The following is a 22,886-nucleotide window of genomic DNA, read 5'->3' as shown; positions in this document are numbered from 1 at the left end:
CTGTATTGTATCAAGTCTCTGACCTGTATTGTATCCACAGTCTCTGACCTGTATTGTATCCACAGTCTCTGACCTGTATTGTATCCAGTCTCTGACCAGTATTGTATCCACAGTCTCTGACTTATATTGTATCCACAGTCTCTGACCTGTATTGTATCCACAGTCTCTGACCTGTATTGTATCCACAGTCTCTGACCAGTATTGTATCCACAGTCTCTGACTTATATTGTATCCACAGTCTCTAACCTGTATTGTATCCAGTCTCTGACCTGTATTGTATCCACAGTCTCTGACCTGTATTGCATCCAGTCTCTGACCTGTATTGCATCCAGTCTCTGACCTGTATTGTATCCACAGTCTCTGACCTGTATTGTATCCACAGTCTCTGAACTGACCTGTATTGTATCCAAAGTCTCTGACCTGAGGGACAGAGGGACTTTGTCATGAATCAGGGACAGTCCCTTTAAATCAGGGACAGTTGGGAGCAATGGGGGCTGGTACCTGCCAAATATAGTACCCCCCCCAAAAAAAAATAATGACATGCCAAATGTGGCATGTCAGGGGCTCAGGAGTATTTAAAGTGGATGTTCAATTTTTGGGTGGAACTCCGCTTTAACTTTGCAAACACGTATGAAGATGCAGAGTACTGCTCTTGGCCTTGGCATGTTCAGCCAAAATACTGAACTCCTTCCACTTGAAGGGTTAATTTAACCAGCTGCATGTAGGAGTCCCATGTGAGCGTCTGATTACGCGGTAGCTTGCACATCCTAAATAAATCAAGGTATTATCTTGTAGACACATGTAAATATTTGTCCGGCATACAAACTAGACGCATGCAAAATTAGCAGCATACACACACGGCGCGGGATCCATGTAAATTCCGGGTCATTTCTCAACATTATTTAACCACTTAAGGACCGGGCCTATTTCTGACACTTGTTGTTTACAAGTTCAAATCAGTATTTTTAGCTTGAAAATGATTTAGAACCCCACAAACATTATATATCGTTTTTAGCAAAGACTCTGGAGAATAAAATGGCTGAGAAAAAAATACATTTCACTGCATTTAAAAAAAAGTTAGCCCAATTTTTTTGTATAATGTAAAAGATAATGTCAAACCGAGTAAATAGATACCTAACATGTTACTGTTTAAAATTGCGCACTCTCGTGGAATGGTGACAAACTATGGTACTTAACTTATCTCCATAGGCGACCCTTTAAAATTTTTTAGCGATTATCAGTTTAGAGTTACAGAGGAGGTATTTTTTTAGAATTATCGCTCTCGCTCTGGCGATCGCGGCAATACCTCACATGTGTGGTATGAACATTGTTTTCATTTGCAGGCACCAAATAGGTGCAGGAACTCCCTCCTTTTGAGTCACCCTTTGTCTCCGCTTCCTACCCACCTCTGAGAACTATCTCTTTGCTCCACCCCCTACCCACCTCCCAGTACTGCCTCTTTTAGAGAATACAGAACCAAGTATCATTTTGTGCTACTAAGTAATTTTTATGGAATTTGATAGATCCCACTCCAGCAACAACAGACCCCACCACTGACACCAATGATGGGGCACTATTCCTCCCACTGACACCAATGATGGGGCACTATTCCTCCCACTGACACCAATGATGGGGCAATATTCCTCCCACTGACACCAATGATGGGGTGCTATTCTTCCCACTGACACCAATGATGGGGCACTATTCATCCCACTGACACCAATGATGGGGCACTATTCCTCCAACTGACACCAATGATGGAGCACTATTCCTCCCACTGACACCAATGATGGGGCACTATTCCTCCCACTGATACCAATGATGGGGCACTATTCCTCTCCCACTGACACCAAGGATGGGGTACTATTCCTCCCACTGACACCAATGATGGGGCACTATTCCTCCCACTGACACCAATGATGGGGCACTATTCCTTCCACTGACACCAATGATGGGACACTATTCCTACCACTGACACCAATGATGGGGCACTATTCCTCTCACACTGACACCAATGATGGGGCACTAATCCTCCCACTGACACCAATGATGGGGTGCTATTCTTCCCACTGACACCAATGATGGGGCACTATTCATCCCACTGACACCAATGATGGGGCACTATTCCTCCCACTGTTATCAATGATGGGGCACTATTACTCCCACACTGACAGCAATCATGGGGCACTATTCCTCCCACTGATACCAATGATGGGGCACAATTCCTCTCACACTGACACCAAGGATGGGGTACTATTCCTCCCACTGACACCAATGATGGGGCACTATTCCTCCCACTGACACCAATGATGGGGCACTATTCCTTCCACTGACACCAATGATGGGACACTATTCCTCCCACTGACACCAATGATGGGGCACTATTCCTCTCACACTGACACCAATGATGGGGCACTAATCCTCCCACTGACACCAATGGTGGGGTACTATTCCTCTCACACTGACACCAATGATGGGGCACTATTCCTCCCACTGACGCCAATGATGGGGCACTATTCCTCTCACACTGACACCAATGATGGGGCACTATTCCTCCCACTGACACCAATGATGGGGCACTATTCCTCCCACTGACACCAATGATGGGGCACTATTCCTCCCACTGACACCAATGATGAGGCACTAATCCTGCCACTGACACCAATGGTGGGGTACTATTCCTCTCACACTGACACCAATGATGGGGCACTATTCCTCCCACTGACACCAATGATGGGGCACTATTTCTCCCACTAATGATGGGGCACTATTCCTCCCACTAAAACCAAGATATTTTCTATTCCTGCCCCCCTAAAGTCTGAAGGACAGTAAACTGGCCCTTTGCTTGGGACCCCTGATCTAGTGTGCCGAATACCGCTGATAATTCAGCAAAAATGGCACCAAAATAATATTAGGCAATAACATTGAGCCGGGAACTGTCATATTAATGCGATTTCTGCAAGTGCTCTCATCCTGGTGACAAATTATTTTATAGGCTCTGTTCACACCGCCGCGATTCTGCATCAGCGCAAATCGCAGGACGCGCTTGCGATTCCCTTTACTTCAAATGGCACCCTAATTGAGGTGTGATTGTCGCCCAACAAATCGCAGTAAAATCGTGCAAACAGAATCATGGGACGCCTGTCTTTCAAACAAAGTTTTTATTTTTTTTTGTTCTGATTGTGTGATTTTACCGCAATTTATCGGGCGACAATCGCGGCAAAATCGCACCGCGATTGGGGTGCCATTGGAAGTGATGGGGATTGCAAGCATGTACTCTGTGCCGATTCGAGATCGCAGGCAGAATCGCGGCGATTCCGCCCGCGATCCAGACCACCAAGATGTGAACAGAGCCTAAATAAATTGGCTATATTGTAAAATTTAGCAATGTGTGTTTCATTCTATTCAAAGCATATTGGGATTTGTATGGTGCCAAGACACAATTTTTTTCTTTAAAAAATATAAATTTTATTCTACACACATTAAAAACATGTTTAAAAAATATATATATACATTATCCATGTACAGCAAACCATAACAGTCAGTTGTTTCTTCCATATAGGATACACTGTTGTTCCTCTACAGGTTTCGCCCACAACGGCTTCTTCTGGAGGAATGCTGCACAATTCTGATATATAAGCTCAGTCCTTGTCCACAGATAAACAGTCCTTACTTCCCGGTGGGACTGAGACCCAGGCAAGCCGCAGAAGGTGGCGGGAGGTGGACGTCTTCTCCCGATCCTTGAAAGGAAGGCCGCACCCCATAATAGGGGATCTATTATGGGGTGCAGCATGGATCACGTATGGGTTGGCCTTGTCGGTGTCCTCCATGGCTCCAGCATTGATTGGTTGGAGCCACGGAGGACGCTGACAAGAACAACCCATACGCTATCCATGCTGCACCCCATGATAGATCACCTATAATCTATGGTAGTACGGGCAAGTCTGGCGCCTCCTTTCCTTCCCATTTGGGCAATTTGCATTACCATGCAGCATCACCAGGTCCATAATACTCCTTCTATGGCTGTTTGAGCACCACCCTGAAACTCAAAAATCAGAACTGATAACAACTGCGACCTTAAATTAGAAGTAAGGACTGTTTATTTGTGGACAAGGACTGAGCGTATATACTGTATAAGAATTGGGCAGCACTCCTCCAGAAGAAGCCGTTGTCGGCGAAACATGTAGAGTAGGGGTCTTCAAACTCTGGCCCTCCAGTTGTTCAGGAACTACAATTCCCATCATGCCTAGTCATGTCTGTGAATGTCAGAGTCTTACAATGCTTCATTGGATATGTAGTTCCGCAACAGCTGGAAGGCCGTAGTTTTAGGATCCCTGATGTAGAGGAACAACAGTGTAGCCTATATGGAAGAAACAACTAACTGTTATGGTTTGCTGTATATGGATAATGTATATATACAGTATCTCACAGAAGTGAGTAAACCCCTCACAATTTTATAAATATTTTATTCTATCTTTTCATGTGACAACACTGAAGAAATGACACTTTGCTACAATGTAAAGTAGTGAGTGTACAGCTTGTATAACAGTGTAAATTTGCTGTCCCCCTCAAAATAACTCAACACACAGCCATTACTGTCTAAACAGCTGGCAACAAAAGTGAGTACACCCCTAAGTGTAAATGTCCAAAATGGGTCCAGTTAGCCGTTTTCTCTCCCGGTGTCATGTGACTCGTTAGCGTTACAAGGTCTCAGGTGTGAATGGGGAGCAGGTGGGGTAAATTTGGTGTTATCGCTCTCACTCTCTCATACTGGTCACTGTAAGTTCAACATGGCACCTCATGGCAAAGAACACTCTGGGGATCTGAAAAAAAGAATTGTGCTATATATAAAGATGGCCTAGGCCAGGGATGGCGAACCTTGGCACCCCAGATGTTTTGGAACTATATTTGTCATGATGCTCATGCACTCTGCAGTGTAGTAGAGCATCATGGGATATGTAGTTCCAAAACATCTGGGGTGCCAAGATTTGCCATCACTGGCTTAGGCTGTAGTAAGATTCCCAAGACCCTGAAACTGAGCTGCAGCACGGTGGCCAAGACCATACAGCGGTTTAACAGGACAGGTTCCACTCAGAACAGGCCTCGCCATGGTCGACCAAAGGAGATGTGTGCACATGTTCAGCATCATATCCAGAGGTTGTCTTTGGGAAATAGACGTATAAGTGCTGCCAGCATTGCTGCAGAGGTTGAAGGGGTGGGGGGTCAGCCTGTCAGTGCTCAGACCATACGCCGCACACTGCATCAAATTGGTCTGCATGGCTGTCATCCAAGAAGGAAGACTCTTCTAAAGATGATGCACAAGACAGCCTGCAAAATGTTTGCTGGAGACAAGCAGACTAAGGACATGGATTACTGGAACCATCTCCTGTGGTCTGATGAGACCAAGATAAACGTATTTGGTTCAGATGGTGTCAAGCGTGTGTGGCGGCAACCAGGTGAGGAGTACAAAGACAAGTGTTTCTTCCTACAGTCAAGCATGGTGGTGGGAGTGTCATGGTCTGGGGCTGAATGAGTGCTGCCGGCACTGGGGAGCTACAGTTCATTGAGGGAACCATGAATGTCAACATGTACTGTGACATACTGAAGCAGAGCATGATCCCCTCTCTTCAGAGACTGGACCACAGGGCAGTATTCAGTCATAACGACCCCAAGCACCTCCAAGACGACCACTGCCTTGCTAAAGACACTGATGGTAAAAGTGATGGACTGGCCAAGCATGTCTCCAGACCTAAACCCTATTGAGCATCTGTGGGGCATCCTCAAAAGGAAGGTGGATGAGCGCAAGGTCAGAGATGTCGTCATGGAGGAGTGGAAGAGGACTCCAGTGGCATCCTGTGAAGCTCTGGTGAACTCCATGCCCAAGAGGGTTAAGGCAGTGCTGGAAAATAATGGTGGCCACACAAAATATTGACACTTTTGGCCCAATGTGGACATTTTGACTTAGGGGTGTACTCACTTTTGTTGCCAGCTGTTTAGACATTAATGGCTGTGTGTTGAGTTATTTTGAGGGGACAGCAAATTTACACTGTTATACAAGCTGTACACTCACTACTTTACATTGTAGCAAAGTGTCATTTCTTCAGTGTTGTCACATGAAAAGATAGAATAAAATGTTTACACAAATGTGAGAGGTGTACTCACTTTTGTGAGATACTGTATATTGTGAAGACTAGCAATCAAAGGTAGAGCGTTTAAGGACACCACCACTCGCTTGTCTTTTTTTTTAAGGGCTTTTCTTGCCCTTTTTTATTAAAAGAAATTTCAGAAGAACACAAACATAGGTTTTCCTCGCAGAGGTTTTTGAGCATTTCTCCTCCTTTACCATAAATAATATTTAGCCCTCCTGGCTTGCGCTGCTGCTTAAACTTCAGGCCCTTGTCTGTTTCCTACAGACTGGTCACTCTCAAACTGGGTGCACCTAGATTGCATCCTCCTGACTCCTGGGCCAGACCTCCTGTCTCCCGGGGTGGAGCCCAGAACCATGGTCAGGTCACTAATTAAAAGCCCAGCACACACCTGACCAATTAGAATGCTGGCTATACTGAATAGCTGGACCCAGGATTGGAGATTTCATCCCACCCGGATCACTTCAAATTCTCCAGGCTCTGGGTGGACTGGACTTTTGAAAAGCCAGTTTCCTCTTTATTTCACAAGCTCCCTGGAGCCCCTCAACCTACCTGGTTGAGAATTCTGGGTCATGATTGCTTTCCCGAACCTGGCCACAATATAGTATAATATATATATATATATATATATATATATATATATAAAATATATAATATATATAAATGATCGACTGATATCGGTTTTTCGTTGCCGATTTTGGCCAATGCATATCGGTATCGGCCGATATGGGCCAATATTTTTGTACATTTAAAAGATTTTTTTTTTTTTTGACAGGTACTCTTGTGGAGGGATCTGGGGGTCTAAAAGACCCCAAACCCCTCCTCTGCACTTAAAAGCATTCAAAACGCCAAGTTTGGCTGTTTTGAATGCTGTCATTTTTTTAAATCTGGCACCAGACAGTACCCGGAAGTGATGTCACTCATGACATCACTTCCGGCTTTTTGCATGGAGAACCGATGAGAGCCAAATGCGGCTTTGATCGGGCCTTCAATTCTCAACCGGGTCTACCGGTGGGACGGGAGACCCGGGTGAACCGCGAAAGGCGGCGGGAGGGGGGGGAGTCCCCTGCTGCTTCTTGTAATGACAGCCGAGCCGATTCTCAGCCGCATCGGTTGTCATTACAAGACAGCCGACCGTCGGCTATGGACGCCGGTACCGGGGTGATGCCTCTAGCTGCAGGCATCACTCCGCTACAAGCACTTTCCCTAAATATCGGCAATATCGGTAACCCCCGGGGCCGATTCCGATATATCAGGGAAAGTACATATTGGCCCCTGATATATATCGGGGGGGACGTCCCCTCCTGCTTCTTGTAATGACAGCCGAGCCGCTTCTCAGCCACATCGGTTTTCATTACAAGACAGCCGACCATTGACTATGGACGCCGGTACCGGGGGTGATGCCTCTAGCTGCAGACATCACTCCGGTACAGCACTTTCCAGAAATATCGGCAATTTCAGTAACCTCCGGGGCCGATTCCGATATATCGGTAAAAGTGCATATCGGCCCTTGATATATCGGGGGGGGGGGGCGCGTTCCCTCCTGCTTCTTGTAATGACAGCTGAGCCGCTTCTAAGCCGCATTGGTTGTCATTACAAGTCAGCCGACATTCGGCTATGGACGCCCGTACCGAGGGGATGCCTCCTGCAGGCATCACTCCGGTACAAGCACTTTCCCGAAATATTGGCAATATCGGTAACCTCCGGGGCCGATTCCGATATATCGGGGAAAGTGCATATCGGCCCTTGATATATCGGTCGATCCTTAATATATATATATAATATATATAATTAATATATATATATATGTATATATATATATATATATATATATATATATATATATATATGTATAGATAGATATATATATATATATGTATATGTAGATATATATATATATGTATATGTAGATATATATATATATATATATATATATGTATGTATATATATATATATATATATATATATATATATATATATATATATATATATATATATACATATATATATATATATATATCTATACATATATATATATATATATATATATATATATATATAGGTATATATATATATAGGTATATATATATATAGGTATATATATATATAGATATATATCTATATATATATATATATATATACATATCTACATATATATATATATATATATATATATATATATATATATATATATAGATATTTATAGATATATATTTAGATATATATATATATATATATATATATATATCTATAGATATAGATATATATATATTTTTTTTTTAAACATGTTTTTTAAGTGCATAAAATAAAATGTATATATTTATAAATTGTGTCTTGGCACCTTAAAAATCTCAATATGCTTTGAATAGAATGAAATATTATATGTTAGGGATGTGGTGTAGAAAAAGGTCCTAGACCAGAAAGCTCACCTCATTGCTCAGGAATACTTAAAAAAACCAAAAATTTAGCAATATATAGAATACTATTTTTGCACGCCGCTAGACATGTGTGCCACAAGAACTAAACACGGTTGAAAACGTGCCAAAAGCAAATACGGGGACAGGTTAATGAATGTACACAATGCAGTGCAGCCTGCAAACAGATGAAAAATAGAAAGCAAACATGATATTTTATGGCCCTGCTGTGAGCGACACAGGTTTAACCCCCTCTCTTCCTCCCGGCTAACTTACGTGTCACCTCACACAGGACGACAACAGAACGACGACACTTAGAGGACGGACAGACAAAAAACACAGAACACCTGCTGCTTCTATCCCGAGCGTTTTACAAACCTTCCACAGAGTTGGAAGACTCATAATTAAACAGGTCGGCAAAGTCGAAATCAATATCAGGGCTGTCTTTAGGGTCGTGGATTCCAAACGGGTCAGGATCCAGGATTCGATCGGCGGAGCTCATCTCTAAAAAAAAAAGTTAAATAGAATGCTAAGCGACCGGCCGTAAAATCCTCAGGACAAAGCGGGTCCAGGGAAGCTGGTATGTAGGTCCGCAAAGATTTTCAATCCTTAGGAAGATAGGGTCCCGCTGATCCCGAAGAACATTGGAGGTCCATTTATAAAATAGGCAATGTTGGCGCGGGTGACGGTGCAGGGTGGGAAGAGGTCCTCCTTCAGGTGCGCATAAAGGTGAGGGCAGCAGCAGCGCGTTGGGACGGCGGGCTGGGAAGACGGGTCCAGGGCTCGGCTCGGTGTGTGACAAGAGATCACAAGTGTGTGAAACTGGCAGAAGTAGAGAAAGCAGCGAGTGCACAACTTCCTGCTCAGAGCAGACACCTGCGAGCGACGAGGCGTGTCCTGCAGCCACAACTGGAGGAGCGAGCATGTCACACACACACACGCTAACACTGCCCCCCGGCACAAAACAGGAACAACAATGGCAATCTGCTAACCTCTTCCTTCCCTTCTTGATAATTAAGACAAGAAAAAAAAAAAGAAGAGGACCGCACCATGGCCAGGGCAGATTTAGCAGACTTTAATTAACAAGGTGTAGGGTTGCCACCTCATCCCTTTAAACCTGGACACATATTAATTACACAGGTGCTGAGGCTGATATAATGCACATAAGGCCCCTTTCACATGGGCGGTGCGCCCAACGGAGTCCGTTTTGCTTAGCGGGGATGGATTCGCCAATCCCCGCTGAGCAGCGGATGGCAGCTCAGTCTCCAACAGAGTCCGTTTTGCTCAGCGGGGATGGATTCACCAATCCCGTCTGAGCAGCGGATGGCAGCTCAGTCTCCAACGGAGTCCGTTTTGCTCAGCGGGGATGGATTCACCAATCCCGTCTGAGCAGCGGATGGCAGCTCAGTCTCCAACGGAGTCCGTTTTGCTCAGCGGGGATGGATTCGCCAATCCCCGCTGAGCAGCGGATGGCAGCTCAGTCTCCAACAGAGTCTGTTTTGCACAGCAGGGATGGATTCGCCAATCCCCGCTGAGCAGGCGGATGGCAGCTCAGTCTCCAACGGAGTCCGTTTTGCTCAGCGGGGATGGATTCGCCAATCCCCGCTGAGCAGCGGATGGCAGCTCAGTCTCCAACAGAGTCCGTTTTGCTCAGCGGGGATGGATTCGCCAATCCCCGCTGAGCAGGCAGATGGCAGCTCAGTCTCCAACGGAGTCCGTTTTGCTCAGCGGGGATGGATTCGCCGTTCACCGCTGAGCAGGCGGATGGCAGCTCAGTCTCCGTTCTGTGTGCAGAGACGGAGCTGTCAGATACCCACTGTCCTCTATGGGGGAACCGGATGAGAACGGACCGCCTGTCCGTGCTCATCCAATCCTATCTGATCCGATCCTCCAGACCAGGGGTCTTCAAACTATGGGCCTCCAGTTGTTCGGGAACTACAATTCCCATCATGCCTAGTCATGTCTGTGAATGTCAGAGTTTTACAATGCCTCATGGGAGGTGTAGTTCCGCAACAGCTGGAGGGCCGTAGTTTGAGGATCCCTGGTCCAGACGGATGGAAAATAGGGTTTCCATCTGTCCGGATTTCACGGACAGGATCGGATCAGAGAGCAGCGGGTGTCAGCAGAGATGTCTCCGCTGCCCCATAGGGATGCATGGAGCATCCGATCCGGTCCGCCTGAAAAACTGACAGGCGGATTGGGAAGCCCGTGTGAAAGGGGTCTAATGCCTGGTACACACGCAACGATTATCGGCCGACCGATCGTCCGACTTTTGTCCAAGTTGTGTTTTGTTGGTTGGAATGTGCTCTAGACTGCACACGAATTTTCTCGGCCAACAAAAATCTACTTCAGAAGTGATGTCATGTGCTGGTTTACTTTCCGTGTGTTTTTTCTTCTCTGAGCATGCCCAGTCTTGCTCATCAAATTTTTGTCTGCCGAAATCTGTACTGACTGACGGAAAATCGGCCGTTATGTTGACGGCCAACAAAAATGTTATAGCCTGCAAACCAGATTTTATTCGGCCGAAAAGTCGGAGTCGGTTGTCGAAAGCATCATACTAACAAGCCGAAAATCGGCCGATCGGACGTTGGCCGAAAATTCACGACCAACTATCGACGCGTGTGTACGGGGCATTAGGCACTAAAGGCCCGTACACACGATAAGAAATTCAGCTGGGAAATTTCGTCCGACGACCGATCTGCCGATTTTCGGCTTGTTAGTATGATGCTTCCGACAGCCGACTCTGACTTTTCGGCCAAAAAAATCCTGGTGTGCAGGCTATATAATTTTGTCGACCATCAAAACACGTCCGATTTTCATCTCATTAGTACAGATTTCGACGGGGAAAAATCTTATGAGCAAGACTGGGCATGCTCAGAGATGAAAGAACACAAAGAAAGCAATCCAACACATGACATCACTTCTGAAGTAGAATTCTGTTGTACGGGAAAATTCGTGTGCAGTCTAGAGCACATTCCAACCAACAGACACCACTCTGGACAAAAGACGGACGACCGATTGGCGGAAATTCGTTGCGTGTGTTCAGGCCGTGTTCACACCTGAGCGCTTTTCAGCTCATAAAACGCTCATCTGTGAAAATCCAAAACGCCCAACAATCAAAATCCTATTAATTTCAATGGCCCCTGTTCACATCTGAGCGTTTTGTCCCCTGAAGCAAAACGCCTGTAGCTGAAAAAAGTACAGGAGCTTCTTTTTGGGCTGATTACCAGCGTTTTTGTTAGATGTCAATGCCTGCCTCCAAAAACGCCTGAAAAACGCCCGTAAAACGCTTGAAAAAATGCCTAAAAAAAAAAACGCCTGAAAAAACGACCAAAAAAACACCTGAAAACAATACGCTCAGGTGTGAATGCAGCCTAAGTGATTTTGATTACCACCTTAAGCAGCTCTGGACCGGAAGGATTTGCCCCCTTTAATGACCAGGCCATATTTTGTGATTCGGCACTGCGTTACTTTAACTGACAATTGCGCGGTCGTACGACACTGTACCCAAATACAAATTTTCCCCACAAACAGAGCTTTCTTTTGGTGGTATTTGATCACCTCTGCGATTTTTATTTTTTGCACTATAAACAAAAAAAGCGACAATTCTGAAAAAAAAAATAATATTTTTTACTTTCTGCTATATAACAGTTTTTACCACATAATGAAAGTCTATGCAAGTCGCTCCGAGGTCGCCCCAAAGTAGTACAGGACCCTTTTTCTAAGTCAGAACGACTTGTGTCGCTCCTATTAGAACGGGTCCTGTGCTAATCAATGGCTGACAAGTCGCGCTAATGTGAATGGGCTCTAAGAGTTCCCTTCACTGGAACTAAGAGGCCAAGCCCAACCCCTGAAAAACAACCCCATATCATAACCCCCCCCCCCCCCCTCCACCAAATTATGTTGACCGGTGCACAAAGCAAGGTCCATAAAGACATGGATGAGCGAAGTTTGGGGTAGAGGAACAGAGTCTTGACCTCAACCCGATAGAACACCTTGGGGATGAATTAGGGTGGAGAAGCCAGGCCTTCTCATCCATCATCAGTGCCTGACCTCACAAATGCGCTTCTAGAAGAATGGTGAAACATTCCAATAGACACACTCCTAAACCTTGTGGACGGCCTTCCCAGAAGAGTTGAAGCTGTTATAGCTGCAAAGGGTGGGCCAACTCAATATTGAACCCTACGGACTAAGACTGGGATGCCATTAAAGATCATGTGCATGGAAAGGCAGGCGTCCCAATACTTTTGGTAATATAGTGTATGTTTCTACTTTGTTGCTGTTATGGAGAAAAGTCAAACATTTGGAGTTTCCCTAACGTTCTGTCCAAGAAATGCTCCCCAGAACAAATAGAATGAATCATCACTAATGATGACAAAATCAGCAATAAAAAAAAGTGACCGGGGTTGTAATCCTTCCCCAATCTATCACAAATTTTTTTTTAAAAAAGGAAACTTCCTGAGAGAACCATTGCTGACTCATTCTACAACTACTAGCCTGCTGCCTTTCTAGAATGCAGAACTACATGGGTTTCATTTTTAATGGGTTGTATTTACATACAGAATCTCACAGAAGTAAGTACACCCCTCACATATTTGTAAATATTTTATTCTATCTTTTCATGTGACAACACTGAAGAAATGACACTTTGCTACAATGTAAAGTAGTGAGTGTACAGCTTGTATAACAGTGTAAATTTGCTGTCCCCTCAAAATAATTCAACACACAGCCATTAATGTCTAAACTGCTGACAACTAAAGTGAATACACCCCTAAGTCAAAATGTCCAAATTGGGCGCAATTAGCCATTTTCCCTCCCCTATGTCATGTGACTCGTTAATTTTACAAGGTCTCGGGTGTGAATGAGGAGCAGGTGTGTTAAACTTGGTGTTATCGCTCTCACTCTCTCATACTGGTCACTGGAAGTTCAACATGGCACCTCATGGCAAAGAACTCTCTGATGATCTGAAAAAAGAATTGTTGCTCTACATAAAGATGGCCTAGGCTATAAGAAGATTGCCAAGACCCTGAAACTGAACTGCAGCACGGTGGCCAAGACCATACAGCGGTTTAACAGTACAAGTTCCACTCAGAACAGGCCTCTCCATGGTCGACCAAAAAAGTTGAGTGCACGTGCTCAGCATCATATCCAGAGGTTGTCTTTGGGAAATAGACGTATGAGTGCTGCCAGCATTGCTGCAGAGGTTGAAGGGGTGGGGGGTCAGCCTGTCAGTGCTCAGACCATACGCCGCACACTGCATCAAATTGGTCTGCATGGCTGTCGTCCCAGAAGGAAGCCTCTTCTAAAGATAATGCATAAGAAAGCCCACAAACAGTTTGCTGAAGACAAGCAGACTAAGGACATGGATTACTGGAACCATATCCTGATGAGACCAAGATAAACTAATTTGGTTTGAATGGTGTCAAGCGTGTGTGGCGGCAACCAGGTGAGGAGTACAAAGACAAGTGTGTCTTGCCTACTCTCAAGCATGGTGGTGGGAGTGTCATGGTCTGGGGCTGCATGAGTGCTGCCGGCACTGGGGAGCTACAGTTCATTGAGGGAACCATGAATACCAACATGTACTGTGACATACTGAAGCAGAGCATGATCCCCTCCCTTCAGAGACTGGACCGCAGGGCAGTATTCCAACATAACGACCCCAAACACACCTCCAAGACGACCACTGCCTTGCTAAAGAAGCTGAGGGTAAAGGTGATGGACTGGCCAAGCATGTCTCCAGACCTAAACCCTATTGAGCATCTGTGGGGCATCCTTAAAAGGGAAGGTGGAGGAGCGCAAGGTCTCTAAAATCCACCAGCTCTGTAATGTTGTCATGGAGGAGTGGAAGAGGACTTCAGTGGCAACCTGTGAAGCTCTGGGGAACTCCATGCCCAAGAGGGTTAAGGCAGTGCTGGAAAATAATGGTGGCCACACAAAATATTGACACTTTGGGCCAATTTGGACATTTTGACTTAGGGGTGTACTCACTTTTGCTGCCAGCGGTTTAGACATTAATGGCTGTGTGTTGAGTTATTTTGAGGGGACAGTAAATTTACACTGTTATACAAGCTGTACACTCACTACTTTACATTGTAGCAAAGTGTCATTTCTTCAGTATTGTCACATGAAAAGATAGAATAAAATATTTACAAAAATGTGAGGGGTGTACTCACTTTTGTGAGATACTGTAGCTGTTGACAGGTCTGTCACAATGCTGTATAGTAAACTCCTATGATCTTGTATATTACAATAGTATACATTGGAACTCCATCAGAATCCACATAACAATGGATAGAAAGATTGCTTCTCTGCCCACCTAAACCAACTCACTAATACAGATGAGCTCAGGTTTGTTCGGATCCGAGTCCAAACCCACCTGAATAAGCCTGCCAGGAAGCTGTCACCTGTACTCGGCCAATCATAAGCAGCCAACGTATTCCCCATCCCATAGCCGCATGTATACTCACCTTTTGTAAACCCACGGTTGCGGTGCAGGGGATACCCTGACTGTAGATGATTGGCCCAGTACAGGTGACAGCTTTCTGGAGGACTCATTTGGTGGATTACGATCCAGAAAAACCGGAGCTCATCACTACTCCATAACATTGTACTGATGTCAGCAAGTTCAAACTACAGCTGGTGTCTAAACTGTACTGTGTTCTATCAACCACACCAATGATCACCAAACTGCGGCCCGGGGGCCAGATGCAGCCCTTTGCTTGGACTATTCCTCCCACTGACACCAACAATGAGGCATAATTCCTGCTACTGACATAAGCAATTGGGCACTATTCCAACCACAGACACCAAAGATGGGGCACTATTCCTCCCACTGACCCCAATGATGGGGCACAATTCCCCCCACTGACCCCAATGATGGGACACTATTCCCCCCACTGACCCCAATGATGGGACACTATTCCCCCCACTGACACTAATGATGGGACACTATTCCTGAAACTGACACCAATGATGGGGCACTATTCCTCCCACTGATACCAATGATGGGACACTATTCCTCCCACTGACACCAATTATGGGGCACTATTCCTCCCACTGATACCAATGATGGGACACTATTCCTCCCACTGACACCAATGATGGGGCACTATTCCTCCCACTGATACCAATGATGGGACACTATTGATCTTTTATTGAAAAGAATCAAGCAACATATTTTATACAAAAGTAAAAAAAGTAAAAAACAGAACTATAGTACAATATTCCAACAGAAAAAAACAAAGGAATTCACATCCATGTGCAGAATATATACAATATATACATAATCCACTTCCAACATTCTTAGAAAACTATTTACATAAAGCAGCAGAGAGGGCCTAAGAGGCACAACCCATCACCTATGTATGCAGCCATTTATCAAAAACTGAACATTAAGAAAAAATCTAGGGTGATAAGAGACAGAAAGCCACACCCGGGAAAGAGACTCCTGGCAGTCAGGGAGGCTTGAAACCCCTCCACGCCTTCAGCCAAGCCCTCTGACCCCACTCGTCTCTCTCAAGCGCCCGAATCTTCCCCACCTCATGCAGAATGTCACACACCACCACCTGAACAGGAAGGATTTTACGCCGAAGGGTGACCTGACACCGTGCGTTCCATGTGTAATAACGGACTACTAAACTAACTAAAAAAAGTGTATCCAAACAAAAGCCCCCACCAGTATTGAATGCTCCGTACACCCACTCAGCATAACCCAGCCTGGAGAGGAAAGGAACACAGAGGGCCCGCCCAACCTGTTTGTATACCTCTATGTTAAAAGGGCAACGAAGCAGAAAATGGTCCATAGTCTCCTCCTCACCTGCACATTCCTCCCGAGGACAACCACGATCCATCCCACTGCGGAATTTCAAATTGCCCCGAACATAGAGCCTCCCGTGGAAGCACAACCAGGCCAGATCCCTGAATTTAAGGGGGACTCTAGCCAAATTAATCAATCTTAACCCTTCCCTCAAAATTGGGCCTGGGCAATCCCTTAAGGCCAGTGGGTCATGAAAGACTTCGCTCAAGACTCGGCTCATAAGGACTTTCCTCGGAGCGGATCTGAGATCTTCAGCCGACAGTCGCCACTGCCGCAGCAACTTCAGACACGGAGCGACATAGGCTGGGAGCTGACCACGATGACCCCTGAGATTCTTCACTTGGCCACCTTCTTCCCAAAGTCGCAGAAAAGGCCTAAACCAAGATCTAAACATGCCTGCCCATCCAGGAGGTTCCACTGCAAGCATACTACCAATATTAAACTTGAGAAATAGCAGTGAAAAGAAAAGAACGGGGTTGACCATACCTAAGCCACCCTCCCTCCTGGATAGATAGGTGACATTCCTCTTGATGGGGTTCAGTCTGTTCCCCCACAGCATCTGGAAGAACACACTATAGATCCTAGCATAGAGAGACACTGGCAAGATACAGACAGGGCTGACATACAAGAAGATCGGTATCAGGTAAGTCTTAATCAGATCAACCCTTTCCCTCAGAGATAACTTCCATCTCTTCCAGCTGACCACCTTAGTATTGGCAACTTCCAGCCTGCCTTCCCAGTTTTTGAGGCCATAATCGCCAGGTCCAAATTCAATGCCTAATATCTTAATTTTTTCCTGGGGCACTGGAAAGGTGTCCGGGAGATCAAACCCCTCACCTTCCTTTCCCATCCAAAAAACTTCACTCTTTTCCTGATTGATCTTGGAGCCTGATGCTTCAGAGTACCGTGATGTCAGAGAGACCACCTCCTCCGCTTCATCTGTCCCAGTGACAATCACTGACACATCATCCGCATAGGCAACAACCCTCAAAGGCGGCTCACCCGGGATTCCCACTGGTACCCCACACAACATGCTGCTCTCTAGCCTCCTGATGAAGGGGTCGATTGCAAACACATAGAGCAGGGGACTCAGCGGACAACCCTGGCGCACCCCAGAACCAACCTCAAAGGACTGTCCAACCCAACCATTAACAAGAGGGAAGCTTTCTGCCCCCTTATACAAAACTTTTAACCAATCGACAAAACCACCCGGCAGACCGTACTTACTAAAGAGCAACCACAGGTACTCATGGTTGACACGATCGAAAGCCTTTGCCTGATCCAATGCCAGTAGATACTTTCCCCAGCCTGCAGCCCTGCACTGCTCCAAGGCCTCCCGGACAGCTAAAACCGCTGTGAAGGTGCTCCTACCCTGGATCGAACAGTGCTGATGGTGAGAAAGCAAAGACTCTGCTACTGCCGATAGGCGCCAGAAAAGTATCTTCGCCAGCACCTTTCTATCGACATTGAGAAGGCTGATGGGGCGCCAATTCTCAATCATCGAAGGATCTTTACCTTTTGAAAGAAGAATCACAGCTGAGTGTCTCATGGAAGGGGGAAGCACCCCCTCCGCAAGACAACTGTTAAAAACCTCTACCAAATGTGGGGCCAGAATAGACTTAAAGGCTTTGTAAAACTCAGCCGTCAGACCATCCGGTCCAGGTGACTTTTTGATGGCAAGCTGTTCAATTGCCCTCGTCACTTCTTCAACTGTGATCTCTTCTGTCAAATTCATCAAAGGGACATCTCCACCATTTAGACCTGGAGTAGAGTCCAAAAAGCTTTCCATCTTGTCTCGGTCAAGCTCTTTCCTCCCAAGAAGTTCAGCATAAAAAGACCTCACGACCTCCAGGATCCCTGACCTGGACTTTGTCAAGGAACCTGTACTATCCTTAAGGCCAACGACCATCTTAACAGCTACACCCTGTTTGCAGTTCTGGTAAGGGTCAGGCGAGTGGTATTTCCCATAGTCCCGCTCCAGAACCAAAGAGGTATGCCGGTCATATTGACACTTCCTGAGGAGGATTTTCACTTCAGAGATTGCCCCAGGATCTCCTCCTCTCGAGACAAGAATATCCAGCTTCCTCCGCAAACGTTGGTAGGTCATGTATCTATTAAACTGTTTTTTATTGGCTAGGCCCCTGAAGAATCCAGCAATCCTCTTTTTGGTCAGCTCCCACCACTCAGCCTTGCTGCTACAAAAGTCCAGGATGGTCACCTGTGCCTGAAAGAATTCCTCAAAGGATTGTCTAACATGTTCTTCCTCAAGGAGAGTCGAATTTAATCTCCAGATGCCTTTGCCCCTCTGAGGGAAGTCTGAAGCATTCAAGACCACAGATAGCATACAGTGATCAGAGAACTCCACTGCCTGCACTACTGGGGGTGAGAAAGCAGAGGCCTCCTTCAAAAAAAACCTATCTATCCTACTCTGACTATTACCTCGATGAAATGTGAACCCTGTGTCATCCGGAAGGTGCTTAATGTGCACATCCACAAGACCAGCATCCCTAACCATACTATTTAAAAAAACGCTATCATATCCCAGCCGGTCATTGAAGTCCTTCCTGTCCTTGGGCCTAGTCACAGTATTAAAGTCACCTCCAAAAACCACTTGCCGGGATGTAAAAAGAAATGGCTTGATCCTTGTAAAAAGGCATTTCCTGTCCCACTTTGTGTGCGGCCCATAAATATTAATTAGGCGCAGGTCCTGCCCTCCCACAAGAACGTCTAAGACCATACATCTCCCAATCTCCACCTCAATAACCCGCCGGACAGTTACCATGCCGGTTTTAAACAACACCGCCACCCCGCCGTAAGGCTCGGCCGCAAGAGACCAGTAAGATGGACCATACCTCCACTCTCTCTTGGCCATATGAATATCTGCCAAGGAGGTGAGCCTAGTCTCCTGCAAAAATAAAATTTCAGCATCTAATTGGCTGAACAAAAAGAAGGCCATAGAACGAGCTCTTACTGACTTAATGCTGGCGACATTTATTGTCACCACTTTTAACGGAGGGGGAACCGCCATTTGGGTTATTGAGTGGATTGCTTCTTAGCTCCCCTCTGCTGCTCATCACCAGAAGCCTCTCTCTTTCTTGAAGCCTCCTCCAACTCCATTTCAATTTCTGAATTCTGCTCAGAAGAATCCCCAGATGAGGAGATATCCCAAGCAGAAGCCCTAGAACGGTTGGGGACAGACACTGGGGCATCCTGTCCCTGTTCCGTCCTCACCGTCTGTCTCTTCCGCCTCACAACCCTCCTTCTCTCCTCCAGGTACTGCAGGTCAGATTCAGAGATGCTTTCATCTCTTGTTTTCTTCTTCTTCTTTGAAGTATTCACAGAGGACTTCTTTACAGAGGAAGCCGCAGCAGCACCCTTTTTGGTACCCTCTACCACTGGTGGGTGGGGGGCTTCTTTAAGGTCACACTTAGGAAGGCAAGATTTATCGGGAATAACTGACTTGGGGGGCACAGACTTGGAAGGTTCTGACACAAGAGGAGCAGGGACAGTAGGCTGGGGGGACACAGGGACAGACACAGAAGGAATACTTACAGATACAGGAGGGGTGGGCACAGGGACTGGGGAGGGATCCTGAACAAGACCAGGGGGGTCAGTCACCGCAGAGGAGGGTGGTAAAACAGGGGCCTCATCCTCCATCCTGTCCAGCCTTAAGAGGTCATCTATCACCTCTCTATCCATATTATGCAAGGCTTCAGGACATCGGCTGTAGGGGTGGCCAAGGCGCAGGCACAGGTTGCACCTTATCGCCTGGGTGCAGTCCCTGGCCACATGACCCTGCCCCCGACACACTGAACAGATCAGAGCTGAACAAGAGGAGCTAAAATGCCCCTTTTCTCCACAGCGGTGACACAGTTTTGGCTGACCGGGATAAAAAATGGTCATCCTATCCCTCCCTATAAAGGCAGAGGAGGGCAGGTGACGGACAACATTCCCATCCCTAGCCAACCTGACCGTTACCGACCAACCCCCGGTCCAGATGCCACGCTCATCATAAATTTTATCTGGCCTGGTCAAAACATCCCCATAATTTCTCAACCAGACCTCTAAGTCCCGAGCAGGAACACTCTCATTTGTGAGGATAATAGTGATTTTCTTTACTGTTGACCTTTGGGAAACTGCCACTGGCACCAGACCTTCCCATTCGGGTCTTGACCTGCACCGAGCCATATATCGTTCCCAGAACAGGTCAAGACCCTCTGGTCTGGTGAAACTAACCGTGTACTCCCGACTTCCAGCCACATGTATCAAGGCATATAGGTCATTAGCCCCAAAACCCATATCCAAGATCAGGTCCACAACCATACGCCGTGCTACAGGGACTGCACCACCTTCCCATTTAAGGAGGACTACGTTCCGCCTTGGACCCCCAGCAGGAGCCATAGACCCAAGACCAGATCCAATGGTGCTCATAGTGGCAGCCTGCAAGGGAAAACCCCGATTGGAAGCGGAGCTCCTCCTTGATTGTATTCCTGGCTTGATGATATTGCCAGGAGCACAGCTTACCACCTGTGCAAATGTAGGCTTATTAGGGCCAAGACCCCACACTGATGTCACATTATCAGGTACATTTCTATTATTATTTTCAGCTTGGCCTAAGCCAGCAGCATTATCAGTTAAACATACAATGGTGGGACCCACCACACCTGCAATGTTATTAGGTGTAGTTACTGTTTCTAATGCAGTACCAAATGCTTCCTGCTGCTGCGCTGTAGAGTCCTGGTTAGTTATTACTGAAACAGTTTTGAGCTCAGCAGAAGCAGGGTTAATCGGCTCTTCTGGGTTTTGTAGTTCCTGAGCAGAAATGTCATTTTTTAAACGTAACATTTTCTCAGCAGGCAAAGCATTGCTGAGCACAGGGGTATCATCCTGGGTGTCACTGGGAAAACCCTCATTATTAGGCAAGGTGCTAAAAGGCACAAAAACAGTTTTGTCTATTACCTGAGACTTGATAGCTTTTATCTTATCAGGTACATGATCCGGCAAGTCCTCCACATCACCAAACACCAGCTTATCTCCCTGTACTGGAGACTCCATTACCTGGATTACCTTTAGCATGCCTCCTGAGCCCTGAGATGGCAATGGGCTGCTTACCTCACCTTGAGGGGGAAGGGGGTCAGAACATGGGGTCTCCTCCTCCACCTCCATCTTTGCAAACCTTCGGTCGTTGCTAAACTTCTCCCTGAAGGGACCATCCCTGCCTTCCATCATGGCCACGATGGTTTCCTGATGTTCCACACGGACCTTAGCTAATTGGACCTCTGAATCCATGGATCCGCGGTTCTTGCTGAACAAGCCTTCACGCTGCTTTCTCAGGCGCTTTAAATCCGCTCTAAGCTTGTAGAGCTTGTCTCTTTCCTTATTGAGGACTTTGATCCCGGCCACCACTCGCTCCCGAATGGATCCAGCATCTTCATCCTCACCAGGTGCAGAGAGATCACCAACCACGGCTTGTCCAGGAGCAGGGGTGCCATCCATCCGACCAGGGGATGGCTGAGAGCCTCCAGCAGGAGAGGCCCCGCTGGCCTGCATGGCCTCCCCAGGAAGGAGCCAGCAGGGCTGGGAGGGATTTCACCTCACTCCCCTCTCAAACAGATCACCTGGAGCAGCTCCAGACACACAGCCAGAGAACCTTGCAGCAGCCACACCCGAAGCTGAATGATGGGACACTACTCCTCCCACTGACACCAATTATGGGGCACTATTCCTCCCACTGATACCAACGATGGGACACTATTCCTCCCACTGACACCAATGATGGGACACTATTCCTCCCACTGACACCAATGATGGGACACTATTCCTGAAACTGACACCAATGATGGGGCACTATTCCTCCCACTGATACCAATGATGGGACACTATTCCTCCCACTGACACCAATTATGGGGCACTATTCCTCCCACTGATACCAATGATGGGACACTATTCCTCCCACTGACACCAATGATGGGACACTATTCCTGAAACTGACACCAATGATGAGACACTATTCCTCCCACTGACACCAATTATGGGGCACTATTCCTCCCACTGATACCAACGATGGGACACTATTCCTCCCACTGACACCAATGATGGGGCACTATTCCTGAAACTGACACCAATGATGGGACACTATTCCTCCCACTGACACCAATGATGGGGCACTATTCCTCCCACTGATACCAATGATGGGACACTATTCCTCCCACTGACACCAATGATGGGGCACTATTCCTCCCACTGACACCAATGATGGGGCACTATTCCTCCACTGACCCCAATGATGGGGCACTATTCCTCCCACTGACACCAATGATGGGGCACTATTCCTTGCACCGACACCAATGATGGGGCGCTATTCCTCCCACTGATACCAATGATGGGACACTATTCCTCCCACTGACACCAATGATGGGGCACTATTCCTCCCACTGATCCCAATGATGGGGCACTATTCCTCCCACCGACACCAATGATGGGGCACTATTCCTCCCACCGACACCAATG

General features: G+C 46.5%; 1 protein-coding gene across 5 annotated transcripts in view; it reads right to left on the bottom strand.

Annotated features, from left to right (window-relative positions):
* NFATC2 (nuclear factor of activated T cells 2) overlaps positions 1-22,886 on the bottom strand; it is a 240,792-nt gene that overhangs the window by 174,177 nt on the left and 43,729 nt on the right. For 3 of the 5 annotated variants that reach the window (XM_082272184.1, XM_082272185.1, XM_082272183.1), the window contains exon 1: positions 8,939-9,070. The exons of the other annotated variants lie outside the window; for them this stretch is intronic. In XM_082272184.1, the coding sequence (XP_082128310.1) occupies positions 8,939-9,062 (124 nt within the window). In that variant the 5' untranslated portion in view covers positions 9,063-9,070. Of the gene's footprint in view, positions 1-8,938; positions 9,071-22,886 lie in introns of those variants that run through there. 5 annotated transcript variants of the gene reach the window in all.

This window comes from Pelophylax lessonae (assembly GCF_965119305.1).
Source record: "Pelophylax lessonae genome assembly, chromosome: 11".
NCBI lineage: Eukaryota > Metazoa > Chordata > Amphibia > Anura > Ranidae > Pelophylax > Pelophylax lessonae.
This window is presented reverse-complemented; position numbering and strand designations above follow the sequence as displayed.